At 38.9% G+C, this 17,044-nt stretch overlaps 1 protein-coding gene across 1 annotated transcript in view; it reads right to left on the bottom strand.

Moving 5' to 3' along the window:
• Positions 1-4,863: 4,863 nt before the first annotated feature.
• Positions 4,864-17,044, bottom strand: part of LOC130905790 (DENN domain-containing protein 1A-like) — a 35,692-nt gene continuing 23,511 nt past the window's right edge. Inside the window, exons 16-22 of the mRNA XM_057819478.1 lie at positions 14,639-14,679; positions 14,150-14,221; positions 14,031-14,087; positions 12,534-12,656; positions 12,011-12,069; positions 10,623-10,857; positions 4,864-8,619 (exon numbers count right to left, since the gene is read on the bottom strand). Of these exons, the coding sequence (XP_057675461.1) occupies positions 7,606-8,619; positions 10,623-10,857; positions 12,011-12,069; positions 12,534-12,656; positions 14,031-14,087; positions 14,150-14,221; positions 14,639-14,679 (1,601 nt within the window). The 3' untranslated portion in view covers positions 4,864-7,605. The remainder of the gene's footprint in view (positions 8,620-10,622; positions 10,858-12,010; positions 12,070-12,533; positions 12,657-14,030; positions 14,088-14,149; positions 14,222-14,638; positions 14,680-17,044) is intronic.

A 17,044-nucleotide genomic window follows, 5' to 3' on the forward strand; every position in this document is an offset into this window, starting at 1 on the left:
GACCCCAAACACACATCAAAAGTGGTAACGGAATGGCTAAATCAGGCTAGAATTAAGGTTTATGAATGGCCTTCCCAAAGTCCTGACTTAAACCCCATTGAGAACTTGTGGACAATGCTGAAGAAACAAGTCCATGTCAGAAAGCCATCAAATTTAACTGAACTGCACCAATTCTGTCAAGAGGAGTGGTCAAAGATTCAACCGGAAGCTGGCCAGAAGCTTGTGGATGGCTACCAAAAGCGCCTAATTGAAGTGAAAATGGCGAAGGGACATGTTACCAAATATTAGCGCTGCTGTATGTATATTTTTGACCCAGCAGATTTGATCACTTTTTTCTGTTAACCCATAATAAAGTCATAAAAGAACCAAACTTCATGAATGTTTTTTGTGATAAAGAAGTATCTGTTCCAATCACTCTATCAGAGAAAAATCAGAGTTGTAGAAATAACTGGAAACTCAAGAGAGCCATGACATTATGTTCTTCACAAGTGTATGTAAACTTTTGACCATAACTGTAGTTCAAAAGTGCAACTCTTAAGCATTCAGAAACACTAAAAGAAATTATTTTAAAAAATTGTGGTCAGTAAATATTAATTTTGTATAGCAAGTGCAGGGAAATGTATATGGTATCACTCCATTTTTAGGAAAAAAATATTGAAACATGAGAAACAAACAAAGAAATAACAATCAAAACACATGTATAGTATTTAGTAGCACCACCTCTGGCTTTTACGACAGCTTGCAGTCTATGAGTCATAGACTTGATGAGTATTCTTCATCAATTTGGTGCCAACTCTCTTTGATTGCACTTGCCAGATCATCCTTACAGGTCGGAGTCTTGCTTTGGACCATTTTCTTTCAATTTCCACCACAGGTTATCAATAGGGTTGAGATCTGGGCTATTTGCAGGCCATGATATTGACTGGATGAGTATTTCTCCAAGGAATGCTTTAACAGTTTTAGCTCTGTGGCATGATGTATTGTCATCTTGGAAAATGACATATTTTTAATTGAAGGGATAAGCTGTCTAAAATTTCAATGTAAACTTGCGCGTTTATTGAAGATTTAACCACAGCCATCTCCCCAGTAGTGTTGTATCGGTCGCGAACGATTCGGTCTTTTTGAACGAATTGTTTGGGTGAACGAGACCGAACTAAACACCATCTGCACTGATTCGTTCTATGAAGTTAGGGCTTGTCCGCTGCGTGGGAGGGCGTTGAGCAAGCGGCAGCGTCTTCTGACATCACACACGACCAATCAGACGCCAGCCTCATCGCGGGCAGGGGAGGGAGCGGAAACAGAATCAGGGCGTCTGTCACTCACTTCCACGTGTAGCTAATAAGCAGCCAGCGTGCACGCAAGGGGGCAAGACTGAGTTATGTCACTTCCCGTTCACTGACTCGGTCCTCCGGTTCCTAACCTAGCTTGCTGCTAACTTGACTTTCCAGTAATGCGGTGAACGGGTCAAAAAATGGAAGGAAATGACTTTGTCACATATTTGTTAATGTGGAGCCTATCAAATGCTGCTCAAACAGACAAAACACCACACAAATCTAGGGAGCATGGTTTAGTGTACTACTTTTCTCAACAGACTCAGGACTACCTATGACTGACAACATACTATCAAATTTACATTAGTTAAAACACGGGTAGCTAAAAATAAATTAATAAAAAAACACGGGTAGCTACGAGACAAGCAAAAGCGAGCTGCGGTCGCGTGACGGCACTCACGGCAGTGAAGGGGGCAGAGAACTGTCACTATATGGAGGCTTCATGGCAGCGATATTTACCTCATATGCGCACAGAAAAAATATTTAGTATTATCACCATAATACTGATTTGCAATGAAACTGTATATACATGTCAATTTTTTCCGACTGTTTTATTTATTTTTTTTTTCGTGTCAGCGTGTCGGGTGTTGATTTGACAAATTATGTCCATCATGTGCTACTCAAAAACAACGCACGCAGACACGGGAGATGTCGCAATATGTCTACATTTTTCTTAACAGACTAATGAGAGTAGAAAGGCAACATCGTAAAGAGCAAACAATTATTTCTCGTCAGCATTTGACAATCTGAGATGAGGGGGCGACAGGGGAGCTGACCGGATTATTTTATTTGTTAATACCAGTGCAAAAATTCAATACGATCATCTTAATACTGATTTGCAATTAAACTGTCGAATATCAAAATGTAGTATTGTTTTTATTTCAGAGCAGCACATTTGACAACTAGCTATTTACACTTCAGTTTTAACAATAGTGACCTAAAATAATAGTGATGAGCATAAAAACAAAAATACAACAGAGCGAGAGGTAAATATGATGTGTTGGTCGTTCCATATTTAGAAATTAAACTTTCGATTTATTTGTATTTTCGTGACAGCAAGCATGCTGCGTTGGCTGGTAGCATATGTGATCAAGATCATGCTAAAGAAAGTCCGTGCGCCCCCGACCCCAAACCCCCACTCCCCCCACAAAAGGAAAATGTTTAACCGTGTCCGAAAACGAAATGCAAGCACGAGCCATGACTTTGAGCCCATAGAACTAGGACAGACGACGCGGAAGTTCTCCCTCGCTTTTGCAGCAGCAGAGGCTGTCTGTGAAAGCAGGATGATACCGCCTGTCACTCATTTCTGAAACTACGACGAGTGGTCAATATGGAAGAGGGGGAGGGACCAAGCAATGTCACTTCCCGTTCAGTTATACTGCGAAGCGGTCTTTGGTGATTCGTTCGCCAACGTCACTTCCCGTTCAGTAACCGAACGATTCGTTTGGGCGGGGAGGGAGATGAGGGGGGCGAACGATTCGTTGAACGATTTGTTTGAACGAATCTTTTTACTGAACGAACCGGAATGGATTCGTTTACTCAAGTGAACGACAGATCCCGTCACTACTCCCCAGTGCCTTTGCCTGACATGCAGCACCATATCATCAACTACTGAGGGAATTTTGTTGTCTTCTTTAGGCCGTCATCTTTGTAAATCTCACTGGAACAGCACCAAACAAAGGTTCCAGCATCATCACCTTGTCCAATGCAGATTCTTGACTCTCTGACTTTCTGAATGCTAAAAAGTTGCACTTTTGAACTAATTCATTATTTCTCAAGTTTTTTTGATTGGAGTTTCTTCTTCATGATAAAATGTCTGAGTGCTCGTCCGAGTCTGGTGATTCCATACTTTTTTCTAGGGGTTGTATATGTGTAATATTATTGCAAAGTGATGAGTGTCCCGAAAGCATTTCTCTTACACAGAAGAGAAATGCTAATAACTATTGAATGGTAAAAAAAAATTGTGTGATGGAGAGCAGTTTGCCGTGGCTCCAGCTACTGGAGACAAATTTCTTGTGTATTTCTAACCTACCTTGCCAATAAAGATGATTAAGTCACATCATATCAACAGACATGTTAATGGGTCTATTTATCCGTCTGGCTACCCTGGAACCAACCAAGACTACTGCAAAGTAGAGAGCTCATGAACAGGATTTTGCGTTTGCTAGGAAATTCAAGGTTACTAGGTCAAGCAGGTGACTAGATGCCCTTGGCGAACGTGTGGCTAGGGCCCCCCACCCCTAAATGACATATTTTCAAAAATATTGTATATTTCAAAATACTTTACAGTGATCCCTCGTTTTTCGCGGTTAATGGCGTGACGTTTCCCAAGTTAAATCTTCAGTTATCAGTGTCCACATGATGGCGCCACAAACAATGAATTCGCATATCTTCACTTTGGATGGAGTTTTTAAGAACCCTCGTTTTCAATGCCCAAAATGTGCTGCTGCGTGTGGATTATAGGATAAACCGTAGAAAAAGTTATTTTGTCCAAATAACCAGCTACATGTAGACATGGCCTTACACACACACACAATGAGTCACCAGAGCACACTATCGCTCATAGGCGAAGTTTGACTACATTCACTGAAATATTCCCAGACCGCCGACATTTTCTTTTCCTGGTTTTTGTTTTTCCTCCATATCAAAAAGCTGCCCCGACATTGGTTACCTCATTTGCTCCCAAAAACGTATACATAGGTTTTATTTTTAAAATTTTTAAGAAGAAAAAAGCTAATCACCAAAGGCTCCAGACACACCTCCCTATCTGTATATAAGGAAGGCCGAGCTCTCTGTTCAGTGTGCATTTCTCTACACGGCTTGTTCTGTAACCTGTAATTTCCTGAATGCAACGCGCACTTTATTCCCCCAAAATCAACTTCTAAAATCATGGTGCGCATTATAAACGGGTACATGGATGGAGACAGAAATATATAATTTATATATATATATATATATATATTATATATGTAAAACGATTTTTTTTTTTTTTTGACACAGCCACGCTGTGTTGAAGAAACAAACGTATGCGGCGATACGTTGCCGACCATTACGGTACGTGACGTCACCATTTTGTTTCGGTTATACTTCACTTTGATCGGCCGAATGATTTCGTCTCTGTTAAATTCTGCTTTTTTCCACTCTTTATAAAGAACAGAATTTAGTTTCTTGAACTCATTTGAGTCAACGTTTATTGCAGCTCCGCAACTCGGACCATAACAAACGTAACAACACAGACTTCCAGTGTGTGTCCATCAACTATATCTGTCCCTCGGGAAACTCAAACCCAAATAACAATAGTTCCTATTGTTATTGTCGTGTTGACAGCGATGAGCTCTCTCGGATTTCCGACTTACGTTCTCATGATGAAACGAGCAAGCTATACTGCAGCCTTTAAAAGAAAAGTCACATCTGTTTTGTTTTCTCCTAGATTCTGGTAAGTTGGAGAAGTTGTCAAATCATATTATTACCGTAAATGTTGTCAGTTTATGATAATGTTTTGAACTACCAATATGCTATGCTTGTGCTGTTTCACCAGTCAGTAAAATGACATTTCTGTATCTGTACACGAGCTGTTTTCTTGTATTCTTCTAGTTTTTGGTGCTAAAATTAGGGTGCGCGTTATAAACGGGTACAATAATTTCCCCTAGATTTTACAAGTAAATTTGGGGTGCGCATTATACACAGGTGCGCCTTATATTCGGGGAATTACGGTAAATGCTAGGGTTGTTCCGATCATGTTTTTTTGTTCCCGATTTGATCCCGATCATTTTAGTTTGAGTATCTGCCGATCCCGATATTTCCCGATCCGATTGCTTTTTATGGCTCCCAATCATTCCCGATAATTTTTCCCGATCATATACATTTTGGCAATGCATTAAGAAAAAAATGAATAAAACTCGGACGAATATATACATTCAACATACAGTACCTAAGTACTGTATTTGTTTATTATGACAATAAATCCTCAAGATGGCATTTACATTATTAACATTCTTTCTGTGAGAGGGAACCACGGATTGAAAGACTTGTGACTTTGTATATTGTGACTAAATACTGCCATCTAGTGTATTTGTTGAGCTTTCAGTAAATGATACTGCAGCCATTCAACCCAAATGCATGATGGGAAGTGGAACCATTACTGTGTGTAGTGCTATCAATTGACATATCTTCTCTGCGTTGGGAAGTAACATAAGGTGTTAAAAAAAAAAAAAACAATGATATTTCTATTTGTAGGAAGGGGGATTGTAAGGCTTTAGCCTATTAAAAAATGGCTCCAAAAGCTGCCAAAATTCACTCCACTCATTTTATGCTGCCTTTTATCTCTCTAAATAGGTTAAATGGCGCCATTACAGATTGAGCACGACAAAGCGTGAGTGGGTCGTGCAAAGCATGCATTAATTGCGTTAAATATTTAACGTGATACATTTTTAAAAAATTGATTACCGCTGTTATCGGGATAAATTTGATAACCCTACCTTAAACCTAAACTAAAGACTCTGGATGAATGCAACATATTATGTCTGTAACGTTAAATACAATTAGGAAACGATTTAATTTAAAAAAATTTTTTAAAAAGGCATGGCCGATATTTTTTTGCCGATTCCGATACTTTGAAAATGACGTGATCGGACCCGATCGATCGGCATCTCTAGTAAATGCACCAAGAAATTTCTGAAATTAAAACCGCGCACTATTGATCACTTGCCTCCAGTCTTCATTTAACAATCTAGTCTAGCCGTCTCACCTGAATGGAAAACGAACACGCGAAGGACCTGAAAGACTGCCTCCAACAACCAATTTGGCACTAGCTCCACTAGATGGCATCCTGGGCAATCTCCTAGCTCACCTATAGACCCTACTCACCTACGTCACAAAATGGGCGTGTCGCTGTTTCCGGCCGCCATATTGTACCTATTTTTTAGACCTATTCTCATTGTTTTCAATTAGTCGAGCAAGTTATAGAGCAATTCATGGAAGCCCCGGTGTTATCTGACGCTGTAAACTCATTGGATGCGTTGCATAAAAGGCGTTACGTGGAAAAGCTTCAGTTTATCCATTCGTCAGATCCGTATTTGATGCCTAAATCGATGTTTTTCGACCCGCCGGCTTCGCAGTCTTTGCCTGACATCTGCTATCCTGATATTTACAACTATCTTGTCCACACAAAATCAGCCTATTCTCACGAAAGTTTGAAAAACTTTAAGAGCTTGGAGGCTTATAAATGCTACGTTGCTGGTTGGGTGAAACAACGTACACGAAAATTCGGCAAGAATCTTGTGCTCGGAAGGTGAGTTACGAAATTTTCAATTCAAAATCTTTTGTTCTTGCTAAGATCCACTGTCAAGTCTAATGTATTTCATGTCATTTGTCAATGGAGCTAGGGCTTTTAATGTTTATATGGTTTAGCGATAGCACTCTCACTACATACATATATAATATGTAATAAATATGTAGTGCGATAGCACTACTCCAGATTGTCCCTAGTTGAATTTATTTTTTGGCTTTTGACCTCAATAGTGAAATTGTAAATTAATTGTATGACAACTGTCTGATTATCCCCTTATAATTATATATTTTCAGGTAGTTCATTCACAACGTCTGAGTGTATGTTGTCGGCGATTAGCCTAGCAATTATCTTAATTGTGGTTGTCAGCCCAAAACCCTCTAAATATATATTAAATGCATCTTACCAGATATAAAATGACTACTACATAATCTGTGGTAGTCGTTTGGAGCCCAGTTTTCTCGTCGAATTGCAGCAGTCAAGCTCGGTCTCCTCTTCGGGTCTCTCGGAATACGGTAAAACTTCAAGTCTCTCCGTCTATCTTCTCTGTTTTTGCAACCGACCGCCACACACGACTTCACCATTTTGATTATTAATGTTAACGAGCAGAAAAACACGCCATAATAGGAGGAATTTACGAAGCGCTAATGCATTAACATGACGAGTATACGGACAACATGGCGCGGGGGCGTGGCTGTGACATCACGTGAGTAGGGTCTATTGTGTGGGCCAGCATTGAGGTCAAGAAAGATTTCATGATATATAGGGTCAGTGAATGTGAGGTTTTATTCATTTTTCAGTCTTAGTCATTTGTCATGTGACGTTTCCTATAAACATTATATTTAATCACAGTTCAGGTTTTCTGTAAAGACCGAATGCACACATTCTTAATACAACATGATGTACATTTCCAGTTCCTCCGATGAGGTTTTTCATGCAAGAATGAAAACATTTGGCGATGTCAGTGAGGAAGTCTATGAAAAGGTTTTACTCAAATGTTTCCCACCCCTTCTGAGGCTGATCCGTGCTCTTTTGAAGAGGTATAGTTGGTTGAATCATCGTCAGAAGGTCACCAAAAGGATCCTGAGGTTTCTGGTTGCCATCTTGAAGTTGTCTTGCGAGTGAGTTGGGAGCAGTACTTGGGACCAGGACTGAGTCTGAAAGTCCTGAAAGCGTATTATTGCTGGTTGATAAGTGAGTCTGCTGGATATATGGGTAAGGCTTACCCATTCGGTAACTGGGAAGAAGCGTTGGACTGTTAATCAAGTGTTGTTTAGAGACTTCTGAGAGCGCAGGGTGAGGATGTGACTTGGTTGGATTGTGGAGATAGGAACCACTTGGTTGTTCATACACTGCACTAAAAGGTGTACTCCTCGGACTTGACAAATACTGCATTTGGGTGAGGGAATTCTGGACAGGCTGAGTAAAGACAGAAGGTGATATGTGATGATGCGGCTGAAAGGGAGGTTGGCTCATTGGGTAAGCCCGAGGAGGGATTGTTGATTCACAAGATGATGTAAACACTCCAATATTCATTTCTTCCCCCGTTGATGCGGAACTTATCTGTGAGGATTTATTTAGGGGGTCCAGAAGGCTTATCAAATCCACGTGATCGTGATCCTCTGCAAGGTTGAACGCGTCTGAGGTCTGAAATCCATGACCTCCTGTTTTTGTCCTTTCCCCATTAGACGGTTTTGATTGAGATTGGCCGGAAAGTGGAGCTAACACAGTTCCAAGTTCAGCGCTCTTCCTTCCGTGAGGACGAGGTATGGTAATATTGTCAGGAGCGGACGAGTCTGGTGGTTCAAGACCTGTACTGTGACTGTTGTGATCATTTTTCTGTGTGAGAAGTTGAGCTGATTGAGTTTTCTTGCAGGTTGGGTGGTCCCAAAAGGAAACTTCTGATTGATCTGGTTCTATATCCAACAGCTTGTTGTAAGTGTTGGGGAGCTTCAGGCTCAAAGGTATTTGTGAGTGTTCACTGAAACTAAGGTCCATTCGCTGCAAAAAATAAAATAAAAATACTGTTATAGTTGGTTGGTTGATTTTGTATTTTATTCATTCTTTTAACCAGTAAACAAACTTTGTAATTATCTACAGTTGTGGTCAAAAGTTTACATACACTTGTGAAGAACATAATGTCATGGCTCTCTTGAGTTTCCAGTTATTTCTACAACTCAGATTTTTCTCTGATAGAGTGATTGGAACAGATACTTCTTTGTCACAAAAAGCATTCATGAAGTTTGGTTCTTTTATGACTTTATTATGGGTTAACAGAAAAAGTGATCAAATCTGCTGGGTCAAAAATATACATATAGCAGCGCTAATATTTGGTAACATGTCCCTTGGCCATTTTCACTTCAACTAGGCGCTTTTGGTAGCCATCCACAAGCTTCTGGCAAGCTTCTGGTTGAATCTTTGACCACTCCTCTTGACAGAATTGGTGCAGTTCAGTTAAATTTGATGGCTTTCTGACATGGACTTGTTTCTTCAGCATTGTCCACAAGTTCTCAATGGGGTTTAAGTCAGGACTTTGGGAAGGCCATTCGAAAACCTTAATTCTAGCCTGATTTAGCCATTCCATTACCACTTTTGATGTGTGTTTGGGGTCATTGTCTTGTTGGAACACCCAACTGCGCCCAAGACCCAATCTTCGGGGTGATGACGTTAGGTTATCTTGAAGAATTTGAAGGCAATCCCCCTTCTTCATTATCCCATTTACTCTCTGTAAAGCACCAGTTCCATTAGCAGCAAAACAACCCCACAGCATAATACTACCACCACCTTGCTTGACGGTAGGCACGGTGTACTTGAGGTTAAAGGCCTCACTTTTTCTCCTCCAAACATATTGCTGGGCATTGTGGCCAAACAGCTGGATTTTTGTTTCGTCTGACCACAGAACTTTCCTCCAGAAGGTCTTATCTTTGTCCATGTGATCAGCAGCAAACTTCAGTCGAGCCTTAAGGTGCCGCTTTTGGAGCAAGGGCTTCCTTCTTGCACGGCAGCCTCTCAGTCCATGGAGATGCAAAACACGCTTGACTGTGGACACTGACACCTGTGTTCCAGCAGCTTCTAATTCTTGGCAGATCTGCTTTTTGGTGATTCTTGGTTGAATCTTCACCCTCCTGACCAATTTTCTCGCAGCAGCAGGTGATAGCTTGCGTTTTGTTCCTGATCGTGGCAGTGACAAAACAGTGCCATGCACTTTATACTTACAAACAATTGTTTGCACTGTTGCTCTTGGGACCTGCAGCTGCTTTGAAATGGCTCCAAGTGACTTTCCTGACTTGTTCAAGTCAATGATTGTTCAAGTCAATAATCACTCACAAGGAATTGCTAATTCGTGTTGGTGTATGTATATTTTTGACCCAGCAGATTTGATCACTTTTTCTGTTAACCCATAATAAAGTCATAAAAGAACCAAACTTCATGAATGTTTTTTGTGACAAAGAAGTATCTGTTCCAATCACTATCGGAGAAAAATCAGAGTTGTAGAAATAACTGGAAACTCAAGAGAGCCATGACATTATGTTCTTCACAAGTGTATGTAAACTTTTGACCACAACTATATAAAAAAAAAAATGCATATTCACAGTTTGGGAACTGGATTCAAAATAAAAAAATTAAATAATATTTTTGGTTCAACTGACCAATGGAAAATCCTTAGCAGCTCTTCTGCTGATATTGATGTAACAGTGCAAAAATACTATAATGTAACTGCAAATATTGCATTTGAGAACCCTTATTATGCAGTATCCAGATTGAGACAGATGTCTGAGAACATTACTTAGTGAGATGCATGGGACAATGTTGTGGCATTAGCAGTGCCAAAATATATGATGACTTCGCAGGAGATGTACATGTACGACTAAACCTATGAGACCAATTTATCAATTCATCTCATACGATGGTAGTACTGTACCGTATATGCGGAAGCCAGACGTGATCGTGTCGAACGCTTTTAAGTGCAGATGAGCGGCAGGATAAAAAAATACATCTCTCACCTCACAAGTGAACTTGCTTTGAAGCTTTTCATAGTCTTTCAGACTCTTCAGGTCCTCAAGACTTTTAGCCAAAGGAAGAGGTTGGCCATCATGCTCGTCCAGGCGGCTGAAGAAATGTGCTAGTTTGCTGGCATTGGCGAGGTTCTTTTGAAACGGGCGGCGACATTCGAGACCCAAATTAGAATCGTGATCTTCTATCCACTCAACCTCCCTCAGTGAGTAGTATCTCTGTGACCTGTGGACACATGCCTGTACTTAATGAGGAAGTCACAATGTAATTTACATGTATGTTGGTCAACTTTTTGTTTTTTCAAGTGATAAGAAATGTTTATTGTTCCTGTGACAATAAGTTCTATTATATTTCTCAAAATCAGAGGAAGGACAAAACTTTCCTCACATCATCCATTATAATCTGTTTTAAGCCTTTTCATGCTCGAATTATTAAATTATTTTTTTTCCCTTCTTAAATATTTTAATTAAAGTCATACAGGAAAGGCGTATCAAACATGCAGTCCAGGGTCCAATTGCAGCCCAAGGGACAATATTTTGCAGCCCCCATTTGACATCCAGTTGTACTATTAGTGTTGCCCGTACATATTTTCCAATGAGCGATAAAACAAACATACAAATAGTATTAAATAAAATGAATGGAATAAATGGATTATCCATTTTGAGCAAAATTTTAAAAAATGAAATGAGTAATACAAGATAATTATAAATATAGTAACAATCATTTAAAATAAATAAATAAATAAATAAAACTTCATAAAATAAATCAAAATATTTTTTTTAAATGAAAAAAGAATAGACATACATTAAAATGAATGTGGCCTTGTGCATCTTTCTTGACATCTTTCATAAGCAATCAGTAATGCCCATGATAGTGTCATATCATAATGATCATGATAATCGTCTTATGACAGTCTTATGATGCCACTGTCAAATAAAGTGTTACCAAATACCATAACAAGCAATTAATGAAACAACTGGGACAGTAGCTGAATAAATAATTAGCACAGAACATGATTTTTATTGTTATTTACATCTGAAGTGCTGCAATGCATACTAGGAGGCATGTGTTGCCTATTAACCCAAATAAATCAACAAATAAGCCGCACTGGACTGTAAGCCACGGGATTCAAAATGAAGGAAAAAAGTGGTGGTATTGTCCGAAATTTACGGTAACTAAGCTATTGATAACTTTTGAATAGATCTTCACCGAAGCGACCAAGTCCTTGGAAGGGTTAAATATCTAAACTAAAGTTGCTCTTTCTAATGAATAATTTATATTTCATGGCGATAATTGAAACAGTCACCAGAATATGGAGTGACACTTCTAATAAAATACATTAAGGACTATTATTTGTACATAATTTAAGTTGACTTACTGGTCTTGAGGACTTTCCAGACTCTCATTACTATTTGTTTTCTTCAACAGCATAGGTGACTGTGGAAAAGAAAACATGAAATGTAAAAACAAACAACTTTCAAAATACTTTAAAACACTTTTAATGAAAATATTTGGGTCCCACAAAATATTAAATGTGATGAATCAGTTACTTATTTTCCCCCCTTCTGTCCTCATTAAAATATGAAAACCAATATATGTTTGGGTGGTTGTACTTAAAGCAGAAACTGTTTTTACATCTGTGTGATTTTGATAAAGATCAGATCACATTTGATGGTGATTTTATGCAGAAATGTGAGAAATTCCAAAAATTCCAGATACTTTTTCATACCACTGTACTAAACTGACTGTGGTGTATCAGTGATTGACCAGTCTTGGAACAATCAAAATGCACAGGTCTCACTCCAGGAATTAATTATATTTAAAAAATCACTACTGTAAGGACAAAATAAAAGTAAACATCTACAGGTCCTGCTGAAAAATGATCATGTGAAAATACTTACCAGTCCAAATAGCCTATTCATTCTGTGTTCATCCAATGTTTGCTGTGTCCCCTCGCTCTCAAATCTCTTTACAACAAAATCATTGCCCTCGTCAACAATTCCTGGTCCGTTATCTGTATTTTCCTGCAAAGTGGCAACAAGAACAAGGAATAAATGTTAACCGTGATATTTTCAAGTTAAGATTTTTACACATTATATGACATTCCCTATAGATTTAATATAGGGTGACTCCCAAAAAACAACTAGGAAACTGTGAATTTCATCTTGAATTCACTATGGTAACTAAAATTGTAGAGTAGGGCTGCAGCTATCGATTATTTTAGTAGTCGATTAATCGATGAACTAGTTAGTTCGAATAATCGAGTAATCGGATAAGCATCATAAAAAAGTAAAATACCTGAGCTGAGCCTCAAACAGTATAAAAAGATAAAGAAATGAGGATCTAAGTACAAGAACAATTGGCTAAGTTACATAGTAAAAGTCTGCTGGCTTAAATCCTATAAAATGCTCACTTTTTTATGTGGGTATATAATTCTCTTAACAAATGTTTCAAACACATACGTATTCCCACAAAAACAGGCTGAATATAACTGTACACTAAATTACGAATGCATTAAAAACTATTAGCTCAAACAAAAACTAATGTTGGTCTTAACAGGGAGCAGCTGGACTCACCCATGTGAAAAGAGTTAAACAAACCATTACAACGCCACTTTAACGAATTCTCGAGGCAGCAAAATTTAATTCTTTTTTATTAAAAAAATAATAAAAAAATGAACATCAATGTACAACAAAAGAACAATTGGCTAACTTACATAGCAAAAGTCCGCTAGCTTAAATGCTATAAAATGCTAACTTTTTTTTTTTTTTTACAATGTTCTTAAATGAATTCCCACAAAAAAATGGCTCAATATACCAATAAACTACTTTACGAATGAATTAAAAAAACATTAGCTCAAACAAAAACTTAGCTTATGTTGGTCTTAACAGGGAGCAGCTGCCACATGAAATGAGGCAGACTAGACGGCAGTGTATCCACCGAAATCAATAAAACTTAATGCCAACACTTTCAAAACAAACCATTACAACGCCATTTTAATTAAACGAATACTCGAAGCAGTAAAATTTAATTCAAATCTTTTTTTCCAATCGAATACTCAAGTTAATCGATTAATCGTTGCAGCACTATTGTAGAGTATTTACTTGCTCAAGGTCAGTGTTGCCACTTGCTCATGTCCGTATTTAAAAAATTCCTGTTTTGTCAGCAGTGGTCCACAGATGATTACAAGAATACATTCGTCCAGGAGGACACCTCTTAAAAGACATCATTTAGAAAAAAAGCGGGGTCATCCTGTACTATGAAATACAAGTTGGAATTCTGAACTTTCCATCACCTTTTGACCTGAAACCCAAATGTCTTCAGTCCGAACAAAACTAAAGGAATCGACCTCGCTATTCCCACTCTTTTAGATAGGTCTGCTAAATCCAGCTACTTACCTTATGCTTTAGTCGGCTCTTTACTTCCTTAATACCCATTTTGGCATGGTCTTTAGCCTGTCAACAAAACATAGAAATTAAAAATGTATGCCTTTTTCCCCGTTGGGGGATGTACTTACAAATTTGTAAGCAGTCTTCATGGCTGGGTTTGCCTTGGTCTTCACTGTGTTCAAAATAGCTCCGCTTCCTTTCTATTAGGAGACATGATTAAATAAGTAAGTAAGTAAGTAAAGCATTATAATAACTTTTTTTTAATTTAAAGAAACACTTGGTAACATTTAAGTTTTGGTCGCTTTTTGATTGACTCAAATTACTACTACTACTACTACTACTACTGTATGTCGTAATAGTCCAAACATACAGTGTTCAACTGTTTTATAATGTACGATAACTGCAGTAGAATAGGCAAAACCCACAATGTAGTCAGTGAAATGAGGTTAAATTGGGTATTTTTTGCCTAAACATACAACATTTGTACCATGCTATTTCTAACAAACTCCAAAGGTATTCAGAACAAAATATTTGAAGCAATAATTATCATATTAGGAGGAAGTCAAATCTTAATCCTGCCTAATTTAGTAATGTGTCTTCAGTCTTATTTTACTCACCTTCACAGTGATTAGCCACTGGTGATAGGATTTGTCACTTCCTGTGGAGAGAACACATGCTCATAAGTGTTAGAGGATTACAAAAAAGCAGAATACTTCCGTATTAGCGATTTTAATCATACGCGGGGATTGAGGGGAGGTAGGTTTTCAGTGCCTCCCGGTGGCCGAAAAACGTCATTGCATGTAATTGACTTTTGACTTTCTTACACACGTACTCCCCGGATTACGACGGACCCGACTTACGCAATTCTGACTTTGGGATGCATGAGTCTCGTCGTTTTTTTTTTTTTTTAATGTTGACTTTTCTTTTGTGATGCAAGCTTTTATTTTGGCACAGGAAGTGTAGAACAGGAAGCGAACGCATGTACAGACACGCCCACCCCACACATGCACACATAGAGCAGCCGAGTGACGGGGTGACAGCCTGCGTGCACAATTGTTGCTTGTGAAGCATCCATAGGCGACGGCTGTATATAACCCCTTTTGTACTGTTTATTGTGTGTTTTCAATTGCGGTCGAATACTTGGGGTGAGTTTATGTGATTGTTTTTGAGGATGTGTGTAAGATGTGCTCTAATGCTTTTGCGTGCTAAGGTTAATAATGTGTGTTTAAAACTAATAGTTATAACTACAGTCTTACTTAACAGTCTTAAGGCCTTACAAAAGAAAGAATGCGTAAGGGCACATCTAACTGAAGGACAGATGTCAGCATGACCCAGAGGGGCACATTTCCTGTTTTAGGTTTCTATTGCTGTCCATAAAGTTTTAACACAATGAGACAAGACAAATACCTGCCCGCACCCATCTCTCAAGATAACAGCTATTTCTATAGATGTGAAACTCACACATGTATGTTGAAACTCTCCCACTTTGTCAATAAAAGCAGCGACCCTAGGTAGGGGGCAGAGAGAGACTTACTGACGTTGCAAAGTAAGCGTACAGCACTGTTCAGTCCTCTCCCTGGCGGCCGCCGGTGAAAATTTTATCTCCGTCTCAAGTCTGATTCTTCCTCCAGTCCCTTCCTAGGTCTTTGTTGTTTTCTTAGTTCAAGTATTAAGTTTAGACCTAACAATGTGCGTACGCTAACTCTGTGTTTTTCATGCGGTGTGCCGCGGCACACTAGTGTACAGTGAGAGATCGTCAGGTGTGCCGCGAGAAATTTTCCAATATCGCATTTTATTTTATTTTTTTACGTCGTCAGGCGGAGTTACAGTAGGAAGGAAGGAGGAGGCAGAAAGTTGCGGTCGTGTGCAGATGAGCGAGGTATTGCTCTTGCCACGTTCAATAACTGCTCGGATTTCTAGCCATCAGCTACCTTGCTGTCCGAAACAATGTGGACCCTAGCATGTCTACTGTACATCATTTGATTAGACTCGTCAAGAGTCAATATTCACGAAAGTGTCCTTTCCATTTTATCCATATGTGACGACAGTCAATCATCCCCGTGTTTTATTCCAACACATTGTCATGGGCAGCAAGCTGGATGACGGCTAGAAATCTGAGCAGTTCTTGAACGCGACACGAGTAGCCATCCTAAACGTCATCCCCAAACGAAACACCCGTTGCTTCAAAACAAGTCGATGGACTATTTTGTTCCCCTTTGTGAAAACACAGAGAAACAGACAACTCTTTTTGAGAAAAGCTACAAAGCTTTTGATGAAGCGGTGAAAGATATTGCTAAAATCCGTCTGTCTGATAATCCTGAGCTTTTCAAGCCCAACTGCTATAAAAATTAAAAACGGAGACTGAGAGCTGCTGATGAAGATTCCTGCCAGGATATCAGCTTTGGGTTCCTCTAAACAGGAGTTTTACACTGAGCAAGTATAAATATTGAGAAACTATTTTATAAATAAAAATGCTGTACAGAAAGTAATTTTGGAACATTTTTGGTCTATGGTGTGCCGCGAGATTTTTTCCGATGTAAAAATGTGCCTTGATTCAGAAAAGGTTGAAAAACACTGCGCTAACTGATACATGCTAATCGTTTGTTATTGCTGTAACAGCAGCTACTGGTAAACGCAAATTTGAATTGCTGTTATTGAAGATGCGACTGATTTAATTTCATTTTATTTTAGTTTCATTCTGCAAGTGTTGATGTCATGAGCAGCTAAATAAAGTCAGCAAACCACACGGACGTCTGACATCGTCATTTCGGAGCTTAGCTCGCTGTCTAGCTAGAACTTAGCTCCAGCGTGTTGGCGAGGACAGTACAATGACATATAAAACATGTTTTTGGATAGTTTTTTTTAATTTAGAGGGTGTTTTGAGGTATTTAAAGGGTTAATTCTGACTCAGGTGGGAATGCGGGTTACATCGCCAGCGCAAGAACGGAACTCGTTCGTAAACCTGGGACTACCTGTATATTAATTTTAAACAAAGACTTAGCCGGTAACATGTTGTCTATAAA

The sequence above is a fragment of the Corythoichthys intestinalis genome, chromosome 17 (genome assembly GCF_030265065.1).
Source record: "Corythoichthys intestinalis isolate RoL2023-P3 chromosome 17, ASM3026506v1, whole genome shotgun sequence".
NCBI lineage: Eukaryota > Metazoa > Chordata > Actinopteri > Syngnathiformes > Syngnathidae > Corythoichthys > Corythoichthys intestinalis.